At 44.4% G+C, this 15,178-nt stretch overlaps 1 protein-coding gene across 1 annotated transcript in view; it reads right to left on the bottom strand.

The window, feature by feature from the left end:
• Nucleotides 1-15,178, bottom strand: part of LOC142585710 (organic cation transporter protein-like) — a 40,993-nt gene that overhangs the window by 12,106 nt on the left and 13,709 nt on the right. Inside the window, exons 2-5 of the mRNA XM_075696680.1 lie at nucleotides 9,769-10,206; nucleotides 4,679-4,782; nucleotides 2,325-2,479; nucleotides 1,221-1,389 (exon numbers count right to left, since the gene is read on the bottom strand). Of these exons, the coding sequence (XP_075552795.1) occupies nucleotides 1,221-1,389; nucleotides 2,325-2,479; nucleotides 4,679-4,782; nucleotides 9,769-10,176 (836 nt within the window). The 5' untranslated portion in view covers nucleotides 10,177-10,206. The remainder of the gene's footprint in view (nucleotides 1-1,220; nucleotides 1,390-2,324; nucleotides 2,480-4,678; nucleotides 4,783-9,768; nucleotides 10,207-15,178) is intronic.

The following is a 15,178-nucleotide window of genomic DNA, read 5'->3' as shown; positions in this document are numbered from 1 at the left end:
AAGGCAGAGGATAAGGTAGTGTGATTAAGTGATGAAATTTGCACACATAGGATAAGATCAGCTGATGCAACACAGGAATAATTGGAGGTCTCTTGGAGAAAAAAAAAAGGTATTTCAGAGAAAATGTGTAATAAGCTGCTGCTGCTACTGACATTATTATTGATGACGATACATCCACGTATTATTTCTGTACGTAAATGGTCGCAGCGGCTGGCTGAACAAGAGAAACAAGAACAAGAAAAACAAGAACAAGAATAAGAAAAACAAGAATAAGAAGAACAAGAACAACATCAACACTTTGCGGAAAGTGCTTGGGAAATGGCGCAGGTCGTCGGTTTGGGATTGGTAACCAGGCGGGTAGCTCGAACGGGGGCAGGCTCAGTCAGTAAAGCAAGTGCAGCCGCGGCAGGCAGTCCTGTATACAAGTGACACTGCCCAGAGAACGAGACATCGTTCCAGAGAGGGGACACTGAAAACAAAAGCTGCCATACGCTGTTGGTTTGACGTCTTTTTCTATCGGGCGGGAAATGCTGCGCGGCTACCGAGATGGCATGCAAGCTGCTCCATATACTTTGGATGTGTGACACTTTTGAGGGTTGCTAGGGCAGAGTTTCCTAACAGCTTACAGTTACTCGGACCGTTATTCAGGAAGCAATGAATCCAGCTGAATCTTACGTTCACCCACGGAGCCCTCTCTTAACCCCGCATTGTCTCTAAGAATTGTTTTCTGTAAAGATACAGTAAAATTTCACGAGGTGTTCTTACACTGACGAAGTAACAGGCAGCGACCTATGTTCCAGTTCAGAAATTAATTTCGCAGCAAGCACACTGCTGTGGTACTGTGTCCAGGAGTGTGTTTGCACTCCTGAACACAACGGCGAAATAGTCGAATCTCGGCCGGAACACACAAACGCTTACTTCCAAGAATGCGTAGCCTATTATTATTTGGCCAGGAGTAGCTGATCGCATAATAACCTTTATGTGGAAATATAGGCCCCTATCGTCAGCTCTTGCCCGCTGTTCGGGTTTTATTCTGTGTGCCGTCACATCCAGGAACAAGCGCAGCTTAAACTTGTGAACAACGCGCACTATAAAGGTGGAGACGCGCGCCACTGTCAAGTGACGGAGTGCAGTATGCTTGACAGGCGCGATACTCATATCGAGCCTTTAGCTTCACAGGACGTGCAGTACGTAGGGTAAAAAAAAAAGTGGCGCCTTACTTCCAGTAGACAGCGTTGAGCGCTGCTGCTGCAGAGCACATGAGACCAAGCACTGTCCAGTCACGGGTGAGAAAAGCCGCCAGCGGCAGCAGGCACAGACCGGCGGTCCACGACATCCAGCCGACGGCAAGCATGGCCGTGCGCTGCTTGGTGCCCACCAGCTCCAACACTGTGTGCGTTGTCAATCAATCAATCAATCAATCAATCAATCAATCAATCAATCAATCAATCAATCAATCAATCAATCAATCAATCAATCAATCAATCAATCAATCAATCCTGTTTGAAGTAAATTCGGGTGTTTGACCGGGGTTGGAGGAGCGGTCTCGAGATGGCCGCAGGGCTATTAGCTCTGATGCCAGCGAGTCGCTCCTGAAACGGCTAATAGACGTTTTAAATAAATAAGCAATAGATAGATAGATAGATAGATAGATAGATAGATAGATAGATAGATAGATAGATAGATAGATAGATAGATAGATAGATAGATAGATAGATAGATAGATAGATAGATCAACGTCGCCTTGTACGGTGTTGGTGAGACCCTCTGTCAGGTGCTGTAGGTAGGCTGCGCCACATAACGCTATTAACGCAGGATAGAATATCTGGTGCTGCAAGGGAGGACGAATTGAGCGTGGAGGACGCGCGCGCGTTTTATTGCCCCTGTCGCGAGGCCCTCGTCTACGGCAGCGTCTGTAAAGCACGTCTAGCGAGCAGGGTAACTTGTAATCGTCCGTAGCTTACTTAATTTGAGACGCTTCACTTGAATTGTGGCTTTGATGTTTTACTGCAGCTGTACTCAGCGCCTCTAGAAAATTTCTTCAAACCGTATCAGGGACCTTACTGTGTTTTCCATAAACACTGAACCATTGCCTCTGAGCGGCGCGCAATTAAACCACAACTTTCGTATCTTTCCGAAAAAGAAAGATAAGAAAAAAAGGAAGACCTTCATTTTGCAGTTTTCATTTTTTTTTGCACACAGCTCGCAGCGCTATAGCTCGTTACTTGCAGTGCTTGCGATGCTCTTTCGGTCACTTGCGCACCGCGGTATTTACAGACAGTAGAAAGACACGGCCTATCGGCATGGCTCGAATGTATACTCACGTATCACGTACGGGATCTGGAATATCTGCGGCATGATGGTGGCGTTGACGAACCTCAGGACGACGAAGGCGACGAAGTTGGTCACGAGGATGGAAGCGATGCCGAACACGGTGGCCACCACTACGGTGATGAAGAAGGCGAACCGGCGGCCGATCCTGTTGAGTCGCCGTCACGGGATCGTTAGCCCTATTGGTTGTCATAAGTACCAGTCTTGCGATCATAAGCACGCACGTCCTCATTACGCGGCCTTCCTTGTTCACAGCAGTACTTTAGTCTCAGTTCTAACAATCTTTAGCCACCCCTGTGCAGCGTCCTCCGCGTGGAATGAATGACGTCAAAGGATGACGGAGGATGAATGATGTCGTCAGAACGCCGCATTTTAACGCCATGTATTCGCCCACATCTTTCCTTTCTCGTTAATGACATGGTGTTAAAAGTCAGTTGCAACTATGGATTTCATTTTGGCTCAATTGGTCATAACTGAGCAGTATACCGAGTGCTTCTACGAGATCTTTTACCAATTTTCAGAAATCACCTGTGGGTGATAGCACGATTCTAATTGTTGAGCTGCATTTCCAAAAAAGGCGGACATTATATGCACGAGAAATAGAAATGCATAATTGACTAATTACTAAAATTCCCTAATCAAGTTTTTAAATAATTTCCTCGTGTCACATATCGCAGTTCACAAATTGTAGGCGGAGAGTTCGCAAGGCGGATACACTTGGAACGATTTCTCAGGATGAAACCTGTTTTGACATATTAATTCCCGAAATTTGCGAATAAATACATTGGCGCCCCAGTTACGTTTCTGCTTCACTGCATAAAACGCAATTTTGTTGGAAGAGTAAGTGGTACGGCAGTTCGTTTTTACAGCAAGTTTGATGGCGCAAATCTCGCGAATGGTGTCGGCCGCATAATTTGTCACATGGAGTGGACCCGGCTTGCGGACTACCAGTCTGCAATTTGTAAGTTCCCATATGTGCCGTAGGGTAACTAGTTAGCATTTATCAATTTTTAGTAATTATAAAAAAATGCATTTCGAATTCTCGTGCGACTAATGTCCCCCTCTTTATGTAAACCAGCTCAAATGCTGTAATTTTGTTATCTGTCACTGGTGATCTTTAAAAAAAATGCTAAAGACCTTCGCAGAAGCACTTGATATAGCACAGAAGCAATCTTGGCTAAGCCGCAGGGCTGAGAATAGCAGTATTTTCTTGTTAGCAGCCTTTAAAAACTGCTCCAAAACAGACAACGCATGGACCTGGTGGTTACAGGCTGTGACATGGCTCCCGGCAAGTTACCTCCGAGATTTTTCAGCGCGCCGCGTGCAGCCGCTGGCTTTCGCGTTATCTCGGAAGCCATACGTTTTAGGAGCCGCGCGCTCTGGGCCAGGCGTCACTTCTGGCAATTGGTAATAGCGGCGTTTCTATAGTTTCGGTATCGAAAACGGCTACCTTTGCGATCTTTTCGTCACACTCTCACTCAAATGTTGCATGGAGGATCCTCTATTCTAGGTTATCTTAAACTAGGCTTTCTAGTCGCTCCGAAACTTTGTTGCAGCTGTGCAGCTAAAGCTGTTCGGCGTCTTTAGCAGGCACCAGCTACTCATTGTGGCTTGGCAAACGAGATGAAGTCGCCGAATTCATCACGAAACACTGAATACAGTCAGAGATCGTGAGCATATACAAAGTTCTGCACAAGAGTCCAGGAAGCCACAGTAGATGGTACAAGTAACATGCGTCAGTATCTATAAACATGTACAGTCCAATTATTTAAATAAATAAATAAATAAATAAATAAATAAATAAATAAATAAATAAATAAATAAATAAATAAAAGCTCTTCAAATTGTCATATGATACCCTCAGAAGCTCACAGTTCAGCAGCTGAGCTATCAAATGCAAATATAATTACAACACACAATTATACAATTGCATCATTGCACCCTATAACAACGTGTCATATAACAAACCCAAGCTTGCCTTGCTTATATATTTCGGATAGTATTGATACTTTTGTATTAAAGGCCACAAATATTTAACATAAGCCTTCCGTATTGATATTTAAGAAAAAATCAAGCGACAAGCGCTTTTCACCTAGGTTGGCCATTGGCCAAGTATTTTCATTTCAAATTTTTCAAGAGATAGCGTCCACCCTAAGTAAATTTCTAGCTCTAACACTAAGCTAAAATGTCAAATTCTTTAAACTCAAATGTTCTCACTAAACGAGTCTGTTTATTGAGCATTCGTTCCTTAGAAATCTTCGTTTGCTACAACATTTCAACTTCACTGTGAGCAACTGAGTTTTCATCGATTCTTCAAGCGCAGCAGTATGTAACAGACGGTCCGTACTTATCTGACAGTGTTCCGAAGAAAATCGTTCCCAGCGCGCTTCCTATGCTTGTAATTGTGAACACTAGACTTGGCAGGTGACTGCGTTCGCAGACTAAGTCCCACTGAAAGACACGAAAAATATCATTGTCAGTGACGGCCAGGTTGCCCCCGAAACTACGTCATCGTCGGACACATCAGCGAATCTTTTTTTCTTTTTCGTCCACAGCGCGTCTCGTGGAAAACTGTAGGGATGTTGTAGGGGGCGCACGCATTATATTGGGAAAAGAGTAGCCCCAACTTTTTCACTGCGTTATGGGATAGCGAGATCTAACGTAGCCTACCATTTCCGTTCGTCTATGGTTGCGCTAACGGCGACACAAATGGAAATGAACGAGTTAGCGGAAATCGCACGTTGTATACTCGTCAAGCGGTGTGCCTAATCGCTAAACTTGACGGTTGCCGGTGACGATTGCGTTAGCGACAGTTACGTTATTTCTGCAGTTGCTGCGTATATAAACAACGCTTTAGAATGACTCGCCATTTTTTGTTTGAGAGTTCCACCGAATGGCGACGCATGCCCGAAGTGCTATCGTCTGTGTTTGAACCAGTTGGCCGGGTCTCATATCAAAACAACAACAACTACAAGAAACAGTGCAGTAAACGAGGTTTCAACGACGAGCACGACGTTTCGGTCTGGTGCACGTGGGCAGCCTACCGGTGTCCGTTTTACCCATGGCGTAACTTACTCGGTTAGGGCACGCGGCACCTAGAAAGTCGGTTGATAGCGCAAGAACACGTAACTAAAGCAGGTCAGGTTGACAGCGAGAAACTCCTTAACCATAAAACGTACAGGACGCGCGTTCCTAGTAAGCGTCTTTTTTAACGGAAAACACGTGCTTACAGACGTTCTCGATATAACTCTGTGTCATGCAGAAACGAAAACGTACTGCACTGTTTAAATAACGGAAATTTATTAACGCTCGCAGGTTGCATCCATTGCAGCACGGTCGCTGTGTTCTCATCCAAAAGCTCTCATGGCTTGGAAACGTGGTCATTACGCTTACAAAGCCGCCCAACTGTCGACATTACACGTCTTTACGTGTAGTCTTTACATCTGCGTGTAGCTAACAAGTATGCCTCAAGGCACGTGGAAAAGAAATGAAACGTCAGACCGATTCGTTCATTGTGCGTTGAGTATTCGACAACTCGGGATCACATTTTGCCAGTACATTAATTTATGCGCGCGCACATACAATTCTGCTAGTGCGCTGTCATACCATACCTCCCTGCGAGAAGGGAAGAGCTAATGCTGCAAGGCTTTAAAAGTAAGCGGCTTATTCTTGCATGCTTGAACTCGGCCGCTAATAATGTCCTTCTAGCAAATAATTTGTTTTTATCTCAGCGCGGATTAGTATGCTTCATTTGTTAAACCAAGTAATTTTCAGCGCATCGCACACGCTCAGCCTCAATCTCAATTTTAAAATAGCTGAGGACTCGTTGCTGAACAGAATAGAACAGTAGAGAAGGCCTCACTGAACAGAAATATCATGATCGTCTGCGATTAAAATGTAGTGCAGCGTACGTTACAAGGTGAAGAGAGCATTAAATGGGTAATCCAAAAAAGGCAACCGATATTGCCATGCTCCTGCGTTCTTTTTCAAGCAGCTTAAGGTGGTAGGCCACACACACAATTTTTTTTCTTTAATTCAGGAGCTAGGATTCAAATACCTTTTTTTCCCCTGAATAAGCATGTCTTATTTAGCTTATTCAACTATTTATAGTCCAGAAAATGGCTCATCTTACTTTATTCGAAGGTATTTTTTTATAAAATATGCTAAAAGTGCTAGTCGTGCCAGCACTGTAACTAACTAATGAATTGCTGAGTTGAGTAAACGTTTGACATTTTTGTAGCTAACCTGTAACCTGTGCAATGAACTAGGATAAATAAATGTGATAAATTATACGAAAGTAATGTTAGAAAAAAAAAACCCGCAGTGGTTGCTTAGTGGCTATGGTGTTGGGCTGCTAAGTACGAGGTAGCGGGATCGAATTCCGGCCACGGCAGCCGCATTTCGATGGGGGTGAAAACACCAGTGTACTTAGATGTAGGTGCACGTTAAATAACTCCAGGTGGTCGAAATTTCCGGAGTCCCCCACTACGGCGTGCCTCATAATCAGAAAGTAGTTTTGGCACGCAAAACCCCATAATTTAATTAATTTATTGGAATGTTCGAAAAAATGAGCAAAGTGAGAAAATTTGCCAATTTTGACCAAATGTACTTGCAAAATGAGCTGTAAATGCAAAAATATTGTATGAATTTCTTTTGTTCTAGCTCGTTGCACACATTTCGTACAATTTACATCGCTTATGTGTGAAATGAGTGTGCAAAATTTTATATCAGTATGTTTATTAAAAAGAAAGAATTATCAAAGTTTGCGTAACATGAGGCGGGGAAACTTATTATTCTGAGAAAAACGTAAGCAAATCTTTATACCGTGTGAAAGATGTCAAAACTACATAGAGGACTAATTAAGAGAGAGAGACCAAAGGGAAGGAAAGACAGGGAGGTTAGGTTATGCCAGCTTCATAGGTGGAGCACCCGTGAGATGATGCACTACAGTTCCCTTTTGTTCGTGAGACTGCTTGGCGACAACATAAAATGAAAAAAAAAGTATTTTGAATAATATTTATACAAAATGAATAGTACTGATTTTCGGTTTCGCAATATCAGGGTATGGGTTGGAAAACTCACTGTAACTGTCAAACCAATGACGATAGGAAGATAATTTTTGCAACGTTTTGCTGAATGTTTGAGCATACATAAAATGTGGAAAACAAAAAAATTGTTAAAAAATTGAGTTTTGAAGGTGGCCTACCACCTTAAAAATTACTGTCGGCTTCTTATCAGTATGGATCCCGCACGTAGTGAATGTGTAGGACATTAACCTCTGGAGCAGGACAATTAATCGATTCTATTGAACTACCGATGAAGCTAGGGTGAAGATGGGATACTGTTATGAGTTGCAACAAGGCAGTCACTGAAATCTGTATACGTGTAGTCTATTTATGCACAGTTTTCTTTATACTTAGGGGTGAGAAAATATGTGAAATTTTGAATACGAATGGAACTGCTTCGAGTGCAAATATTCGTTTGAATGCTGTAATATCGTATTTGTTGGAATATTTTGTTATGACTGAAATGCATCTTTTAGAACTTGCCCTATAAGAAAAAAAAAAGAGTCGTGAATACAGTTTAACGGCCGCTTTGGGTGCCCAACCATTCACATTGCTTATTTCTTATCCTTGCGCCGTTACCCGCCGTGGTTGCTCAGTGGCTATGGTGTTGGGCTGTTCAGCACGAGGTCGCGAGATCGAATCCCGCTCACGGCGGCCGCATTTCGATGGGGGCGAAAACAAAGCCGTGTGCTTAAATTTAGGCGCACGTGAAAGAACCCCAGGTGGTCGAAATTTCCGGAGCCCTCCTCTACGGCGTGCCGCATAATCAGGAAGTGGTTTTGGCACGTAAAACCCCATAACTTTTTTCCTTGCTCCGTTGAATTCGAATTCTGGCTGTTTGAGCCGGACATTCAACTATGTTTGTGCGTATTCACTGAAATAATTTCTTTTTCGATCTTAATGTATTTCGTTCTACTTTTAGAGTATAAAGGCATGAGTATTCGATTAGAATATTGAAGACCACTATATTGCTAATTTGATAATTGTTTCAATTCGACGATTTCACTATTTGAGCCGTCGTACTTACTCTGCAAGATAACTTTTTCATCGCCAAAACAGGGTACTTTCGTGTCCATTTCTTTAATGGATCAGTCATAGTTGTTTGTAATGTTTTAACATTTTTTTACGATACGAGAGCCACTATGAGGCAGTGAAGGAAACAACGTATATATATAAAAAAAGACTACAAATATTGAGGTTAAAACGTTGCTCTTCTGAGATAAGCGACAAGGAAATTACCCGTCCTCCCCAGAAACGCGAGCGTAAAATTGAACACACCTCTCAGGGTTTTGTGAATACACGTCATTCACGAAAGCAATTCGTTCAACCCGCGCACTGTGCAACTGTTGAAAATATGAATATATGAGAAACAATACCCCTGCTGCACGACGTAATGGAGAACTGCACAGCTGTTTTTTCTGCTTTTTCTGACCGCGTGACTGAAATTCCGCGGCGTATGGCAAAACAAGCCGTTGCTTTTAACGTTCGACAAATTTTTCGAAAATTTCGAACGCTTAGTTTTTTCTACAACACAATTCTGACAGGATGGCATGTAACAGGATGTAAACATGTAATAGGATGGCAGAAACTTCTCGGCGATATTGTCTAAGCTTACACGTCACACCCTTTTCCTCGTCTAGTCAAATTCGTACAACATTTTAGTTTCGTTCTATAGGCGCTGCTTACGCGGAAAGAGTGGCCAGTGAAGGCCCTGCGAGAGTTCAAATGCCGGACAAGCTAGCCACGAAAGTTGCCAACATTTCGGATCATATGAATTATTGGCTGCCTTAACGAGCAGATCAATCAATCAATCAATCAATCAATCAATCAATCAATCAATCAATCAATCAATCAATCAATCAATCAATCAATCAATCAATCAATCAATCAATCAATGAGCAAATGAATGAACGTATGAAGGACGCCGGGCCACCACCAGCATTCCGACATCCCCACGTCGTCTCCTTCTAAAGACCACAGGCCAAGCTCAACGCTGCACCGACTCTCGGTGATCACATTAGCACCGGATATGTTCAGCAAGGCGTGACCCGACGTAGTCCGCACACTTGACGCGGTAATTGCAACAGCGGGCTTCACTTTGTGCCATCAAAAGAAAGCTGTTCAACACAAGAAGTCGTCTTGTCTGTGTGTTTATTGTGCCTTACGCTATTTCGTTTCGAAACCGTGCGACAACTTTCTCGTACTATTCTATCCCGCTTGAGTAATGTAAGCGAGTGTTTAGCAAACGCGAAAATGAGGTACCGCGTGCATTCTGAGCGTGGCTATACGTTACTTCACAACGGGACGGGTATTATCGCATATATCAGCACTACAGCGTTATCAACCTCAGGAATCGAAAGCACGTGTATACCTGAGTCGAAGCGGTGTTGTCGTAGAAAGTTCTGTCATAGTCAAACCTCTCGCACGGTTCCCACTCGATGCCGCCAGTCGCGAGCCACGACGACCCATTTGCGCCGTAAGCACCGTTCAAGATTTGTTTCACCAAACTCGAGTTGAGCGCCGTGGCCGGGAACACCCTGCAGTTGTCTTCGCTGACAAGGGCACTCCTTAGGAAGAGCGCTTCGGAGGCCGTCAGGTTGTAGGAGTCGCGCACAAAGTCCGGCAGCTGGCAGGTGTGCTTGGGCGTGGACAGCATGAATATCTGGCTCATGAAGTACCCCGGCATGAGGATGGAAGCGGGGGCCAGGTACCCCCACACCAGCATTTTCTGGAACTTTCCGTACCCTCCGAGTTTCTCGAGGACGTCTTCAAACTCCATGACTCGGTGGCCTCGGGTGTCCGTTACCACCTGCAAAAGAGGAGAGCACGAAATACTGAGTGCAGTCTCGACCGGCAGTGGCGGTGGCAGTTGCGGCAGTTGTGTAGCACCGAAACTCTGCGTTTGTACTTTCAGGAGCCGTACCAGTGCTTGAGCCCTCTTGGCTCTGGATTTATCAAGTTTTCAAGTGCTGATTTCTTGCTTACGTCATGCCTACGTGTCAAGAACTTGCCAAAAAAATTGAACAGCTGGAACGACATTTCGTGGATAGGATGGAGAGAGAGAGAGAGAGAGAATTGCTGATATTAGAAATGGGCTCTAAAATCAAACTGAAATTGAATGACCTTGGTCTGTCTGAATATGCCTCGCTTCGCGAAAGCACTGACTTTATGAGCAACCTGTTTAATGAGTTCAGAACCACGCAGGATGGACTGATTGCTTCAAACAAGGTCTTATTGGCCAAAAATGAAATGCTTGGGAAACGTGTTGCTCATTTGGGGCAATATTCTAGACTAAACAACATTGAAGTTAAAGGAATTCCTCTGACGAAGGGGAGGATGACCGAGCCATTCTGAAGCATATGGGCGATGTCATCGAGTGTCCTTTATCTGAATCGGACATTGAGACAGTTCATCGTGTTCTATCGAAATCATCCGATCAACATTTAATTGCTCGCTTTGTTCCAAGAGGCGAGAAGAATGAATTGGTAAAGCGGGCCCGCAAGGCCCGGCTTCAAATGAGCCACCTTGAGTTTTCTGGCACATCTGAAAATCTGTAATAAAATTCTGTTTGCGAAGGCAGTTGCCCTGAAGAAGGCAAAAAAGTGGCGCTACCTCTGGACTGAGATCAAAGCCAGATCAAAGCGCGAAAAACTACTGATAGCAGGGTATTACAAATTTCAGCCGAATCGGATCTGCGCATATTCACGTAAGAGCACCCTTTGTGCTGATAACACGTGACGGTTCTCATCGAGATGTCCCTTACGCATCCGTGTGAACTTCGTCATTTACGTAGCCACAGTAATCCTGCATTGATACATTTAATGCACACAGCCTACGGAAGAATCACGAGGGGATAAATTATTTATTGTCTTCGCTTGATCAGGATTTCGCTTTCACTTGTGTTTCTGATACGTGGCTTTCTAGCGATGACAGTAACATGCATAGGTTCCGTTGTTAGAGTCCTGAATATTGTCACAGTTTAAACAGTAGGCATGGTGGTGCTGCTATCCTTGTTTCTCCTCGCATCAGTTGCACTCGCAGAAATGATTTACGCTTTCACGTTGACTGTTACGAAACGGTATGGGTGGAGACTAACGAGCCTCTCGCGGCATGCAGTACTGAAAGTTTTGTTCTCGGCTGTGTTTATAGGTAACTAGCTTCTAACTTTTCTGATTTCCTCTGTGCTCTTGATAACGTACTGAACAAATTACTGGCAGAAAATAAGAGTGTAATGATTGTGAGAAATGTAAACATCAACCTGCTGGATGTTAATTCTAGCTCGTATACAGCCTACACTGACTGCTTCAGTGGATATTGCTTTGAACACCTCATCGCATCATCTACAAGATGCGTTGGTGAGGGCTCTCATTCACTAATAGATCATTTTTTAACAAACCTGGTCGTTCCCGTTATGACGGGCGTTGTTAACACTGACCTCACTGATCACTTTCCGATTTCTAGTCTTCGAAATTCGTTAGGCTAACATCGCCACCTCTTACTTCACTACAGTATTCGACACAGATAAATTCCTTTCTACCATTGGCTCCACTGACTGTTCAGATATCGATTTTGTTGAAGACCCAATAGAGGCTCTTAATTTCGTGTGCACTTTATTTATTAAAGCAGTCAGTAGCTGGCTCTAGAACTGTGAGATGTAAAAATCGATTTAAAAGCCCCAAAAATCGTCGGATGATAGACGGTCTACTAAAGAGCTTGCGGAAAAAAGATAATTTGTATAAGAAAGACAACAGCAGCAACGTATACACGACGATGAACCGTCTTCCTATTTTCACGCAGCTTCTTGCCTGCCTTAGCCATCCGGTCCTGAGCGAGCATTCCGTGCAGAAACCGTTTTCCTCAATGGCCGCTGCCACATCTTTATTCATAGCTACATAGCTCACTGCCCTCTTTCACCGTCTGCTGCATTCTCTCACCCACTCTGTTTCCCACCATTTCTCTATGCGGCTAGCAAGGCCAGTGAGTGAGCTCCTCCGGCCGAAAACTTTGCCGTTCCCACAGTGCATTTTTCTTCTTATTCATTATGCATAGTTACTCGTGGAAATGACGATACCCAGAGAACAAAATGGAGTGAAATTAGAGTAACTGCAGAGGACGCAGAACGACAAAAAGAAAACCCGGAGGTTCCTGCGGCCAACAACGTCGTGTGAAAGAAAAGTATTTTATGTCAAGAGTCTCGTAATGCGAGACAAATAAAGACGCTTGTGAAGACTTGTGGAAGGATGGGCGTTGCCATGAGCGTCATGCGCTTTGCAGTATCACGTGAAAACGCCTGGCAGCGGTCGCCGCAGCGGCAGAAAGAGGAAAGGAGAGCCCTGACGTATAAAACTGTGCTACTGATGCATCTTGTGTTTAACGCGATAGCGTTAATGCCTCGTGTTGCCAGCGTCGGACGTCGCTTCGGCAAAAAATAAATTCGAACTATGCATACCCAACCACGCAGACCTTCTATGTGGCGCAAGGAAGTTACTGAACTAATTGCATTTCTCAAGGTAAAATACGTAGAAAAATCGTAACGTACGGCTTATACACAACCGACAGACATGATACCGTCGGGATGCAATTTCAATATATGAAAAACATGATTCTGTTATGCTGAAACTGAAATACAAGCCCCTTTTAACGCGATAGCCTTTTCCAGCTGCCCTTTGAGGTCAGTCTTAGTAGGAGCGACGCGTCCCCCTCGGTTCCTTGCATGCACAGATTCTTGGATAGCGTTCACTGCCAGCGTTTCCCGGTATTACGGTTGCATAAGCTGCAGTTGCCGGGAAGCGTGAGAAGCACTTGGAGATCATTGAATGCGTTTCACTGTTAATGGCAAAGCTTAGGTGTACTCCAAAGTTTTTTCGTATCTCGTTCGCCGAAGTCGATTAGGCACGTCTGCTCGACGACGCTAGCGGGAAGAAGTCGCTTACAGATGCTTCCGGTGCGATGTCGGGCTGAGTTCAGCGTCGGTTCTCCAATAACGTGAAAAGGTCCGAGTAGCTTCTTTGTCGAAATTCTTAAAAACCGCCACCACTGCCCTTTTAACGGGCTCTTTAATGACGTATATTTTGTGCACGAATAAGGAACCAAGAGAAGTAAAGCCGGAAGCACACGCGTGGGCGCGCACACACCCTTTTCTCTGTATGTGCACGCAAGTGCACATACATAAAAACAGGCTTAAAAAAGGGCTTTAAACCACACCATGCTTGACTCGATTACTGCTTCATAATAGCCACGCCGCAACTTCAAGTATTATCTTCCTTTTGTTTGGGCTGCATGATCAGGCAAAGTTGGATTTGTGGCTGATACTCCGAGACCCCGCCGGCTCTACCACGTCACTTTTTTTTCTCTCTTTATGTGAAAGTGTAGCATGCCGAGAATCGTCTAGGGAAATTGGCAGATATTCACGTCGCGTAACCTGTTTTCTATATTGTCAGTATTTTAAACGCCATTAGCATTCTTTGATAACTTCGCCCAGTTTACAGTATCTTTGTCTGTCTGTCCGCTTGTTTGTGCCTAACCGTTCTGCTGCAAACTTCGGTCACTGGGTCCATGGTCTAACGGGTATCGTCGGGTTGCTGTGCTGAGGAAACAGGCTTTGGAACCGACCGTTGGGCAAACTTGTGGTACTTGAGCTGTAACACTGGATATGTGCCGCTCTTCAATCAGTCTCTTGTACGCCAACTTTGGCAAGTGGGTATGCGCCCGCGAGCAGCAGTGCAGCTTGCACAGTTGCGTGTACTGCTGCTTGCGGACGCAAGCAGCATCCGCAAGCAGCAGTTGTCGTCACGCTACTGCCGTGTCGCTGGCGTCTTCCGACCATCGTAATTCCATCGCTGTCATTCCGTCTTGGTGACGCTGCTGTTGTCGTCTTAAGCCGTCATGATTTCGACATCAGCAACATACTATAAGGATGTATTGCTAGTGTGTCCATTTGATTTCGGTGGTTGGCAAAACCTATACCCGCTTACTTTGAGAATAATTTTAGGTGATTTTTGTATGTTTAAGTGCTTCCTAGGCATAGCATAGTCGTATGTCAATATACCGTCAATTGCTGATTAATATCGCAATGTTAATATGTAATATATTCACCTCTGAATGGCGCTTTGTATGATTCAGTTGGTTGTGTTTCAGATATTAGATTAAATAGAATACGTGCCATGCAAACCTATTTGCAAATACTGATTGTTTCTGCAGCTATTTAGAACTTTGCAATGACTTAGACGTAAAATCTTAAGTACACCCAGCATAACTACGGTGGTCATGTAGGATAGGAAGTAGTTGGCGTAGGCATTTCAGCGTGGTTGCGTATAAAATGAGTGTATTGGACTTAAACTCCTGAATACCATCTGCAGTTGCGTAAGGCCCTGATTCCCACAACCGTCAAGCGACCCATTCTTTCATCGTCACGGCACTGGTTTCCGTCCAAGGAGAGAGTTTGTTCGCCGGCTTAGCCTCAAGAACATTGGGCAGTGAAGCGTTAACACGCCAGCAAGAGGCTTAGCATCGCGCTAAAGTTCCTGAAGCGATGTTCTTAGAACACACTGAGGTGAGATGTTGTGACACAGCACGCCACGCAACTTCTGTCGCGAAGAAGAAACAGCGCCCTGGCGCCTCAAAACACTGGCGCCATGAGACAGAAGGAAAACGGTTAGTGTTTGCAGCTTGAAGTGTACTGTCCGTTGCGCTCAAACGCACCGTGGTGTGGTATGTATACACAGCTGCAAACGCTAGTTTTACAGCGAAGCTGTTAGCCTCTAGTTCGGGGTTTTTAGTGC

This window comes from Dermacentor variabilis, chromosome 6, assembly GCF_050947875.1.
Source record: "Dermacentor variabilis isolate Ectoservices chromosome 6, ASM5094787v1, whole genome shotgun sequence".
Lineage (NCBI taxonomy): Eukaryota > Metazoa > Arthropoda > Arachnida > Ixodida > Ixodidae > Dermacentor > Dermacentor variabilis.
This window is presented reverse-complemented; position numbering and strand designations above follow the sequence as displayed.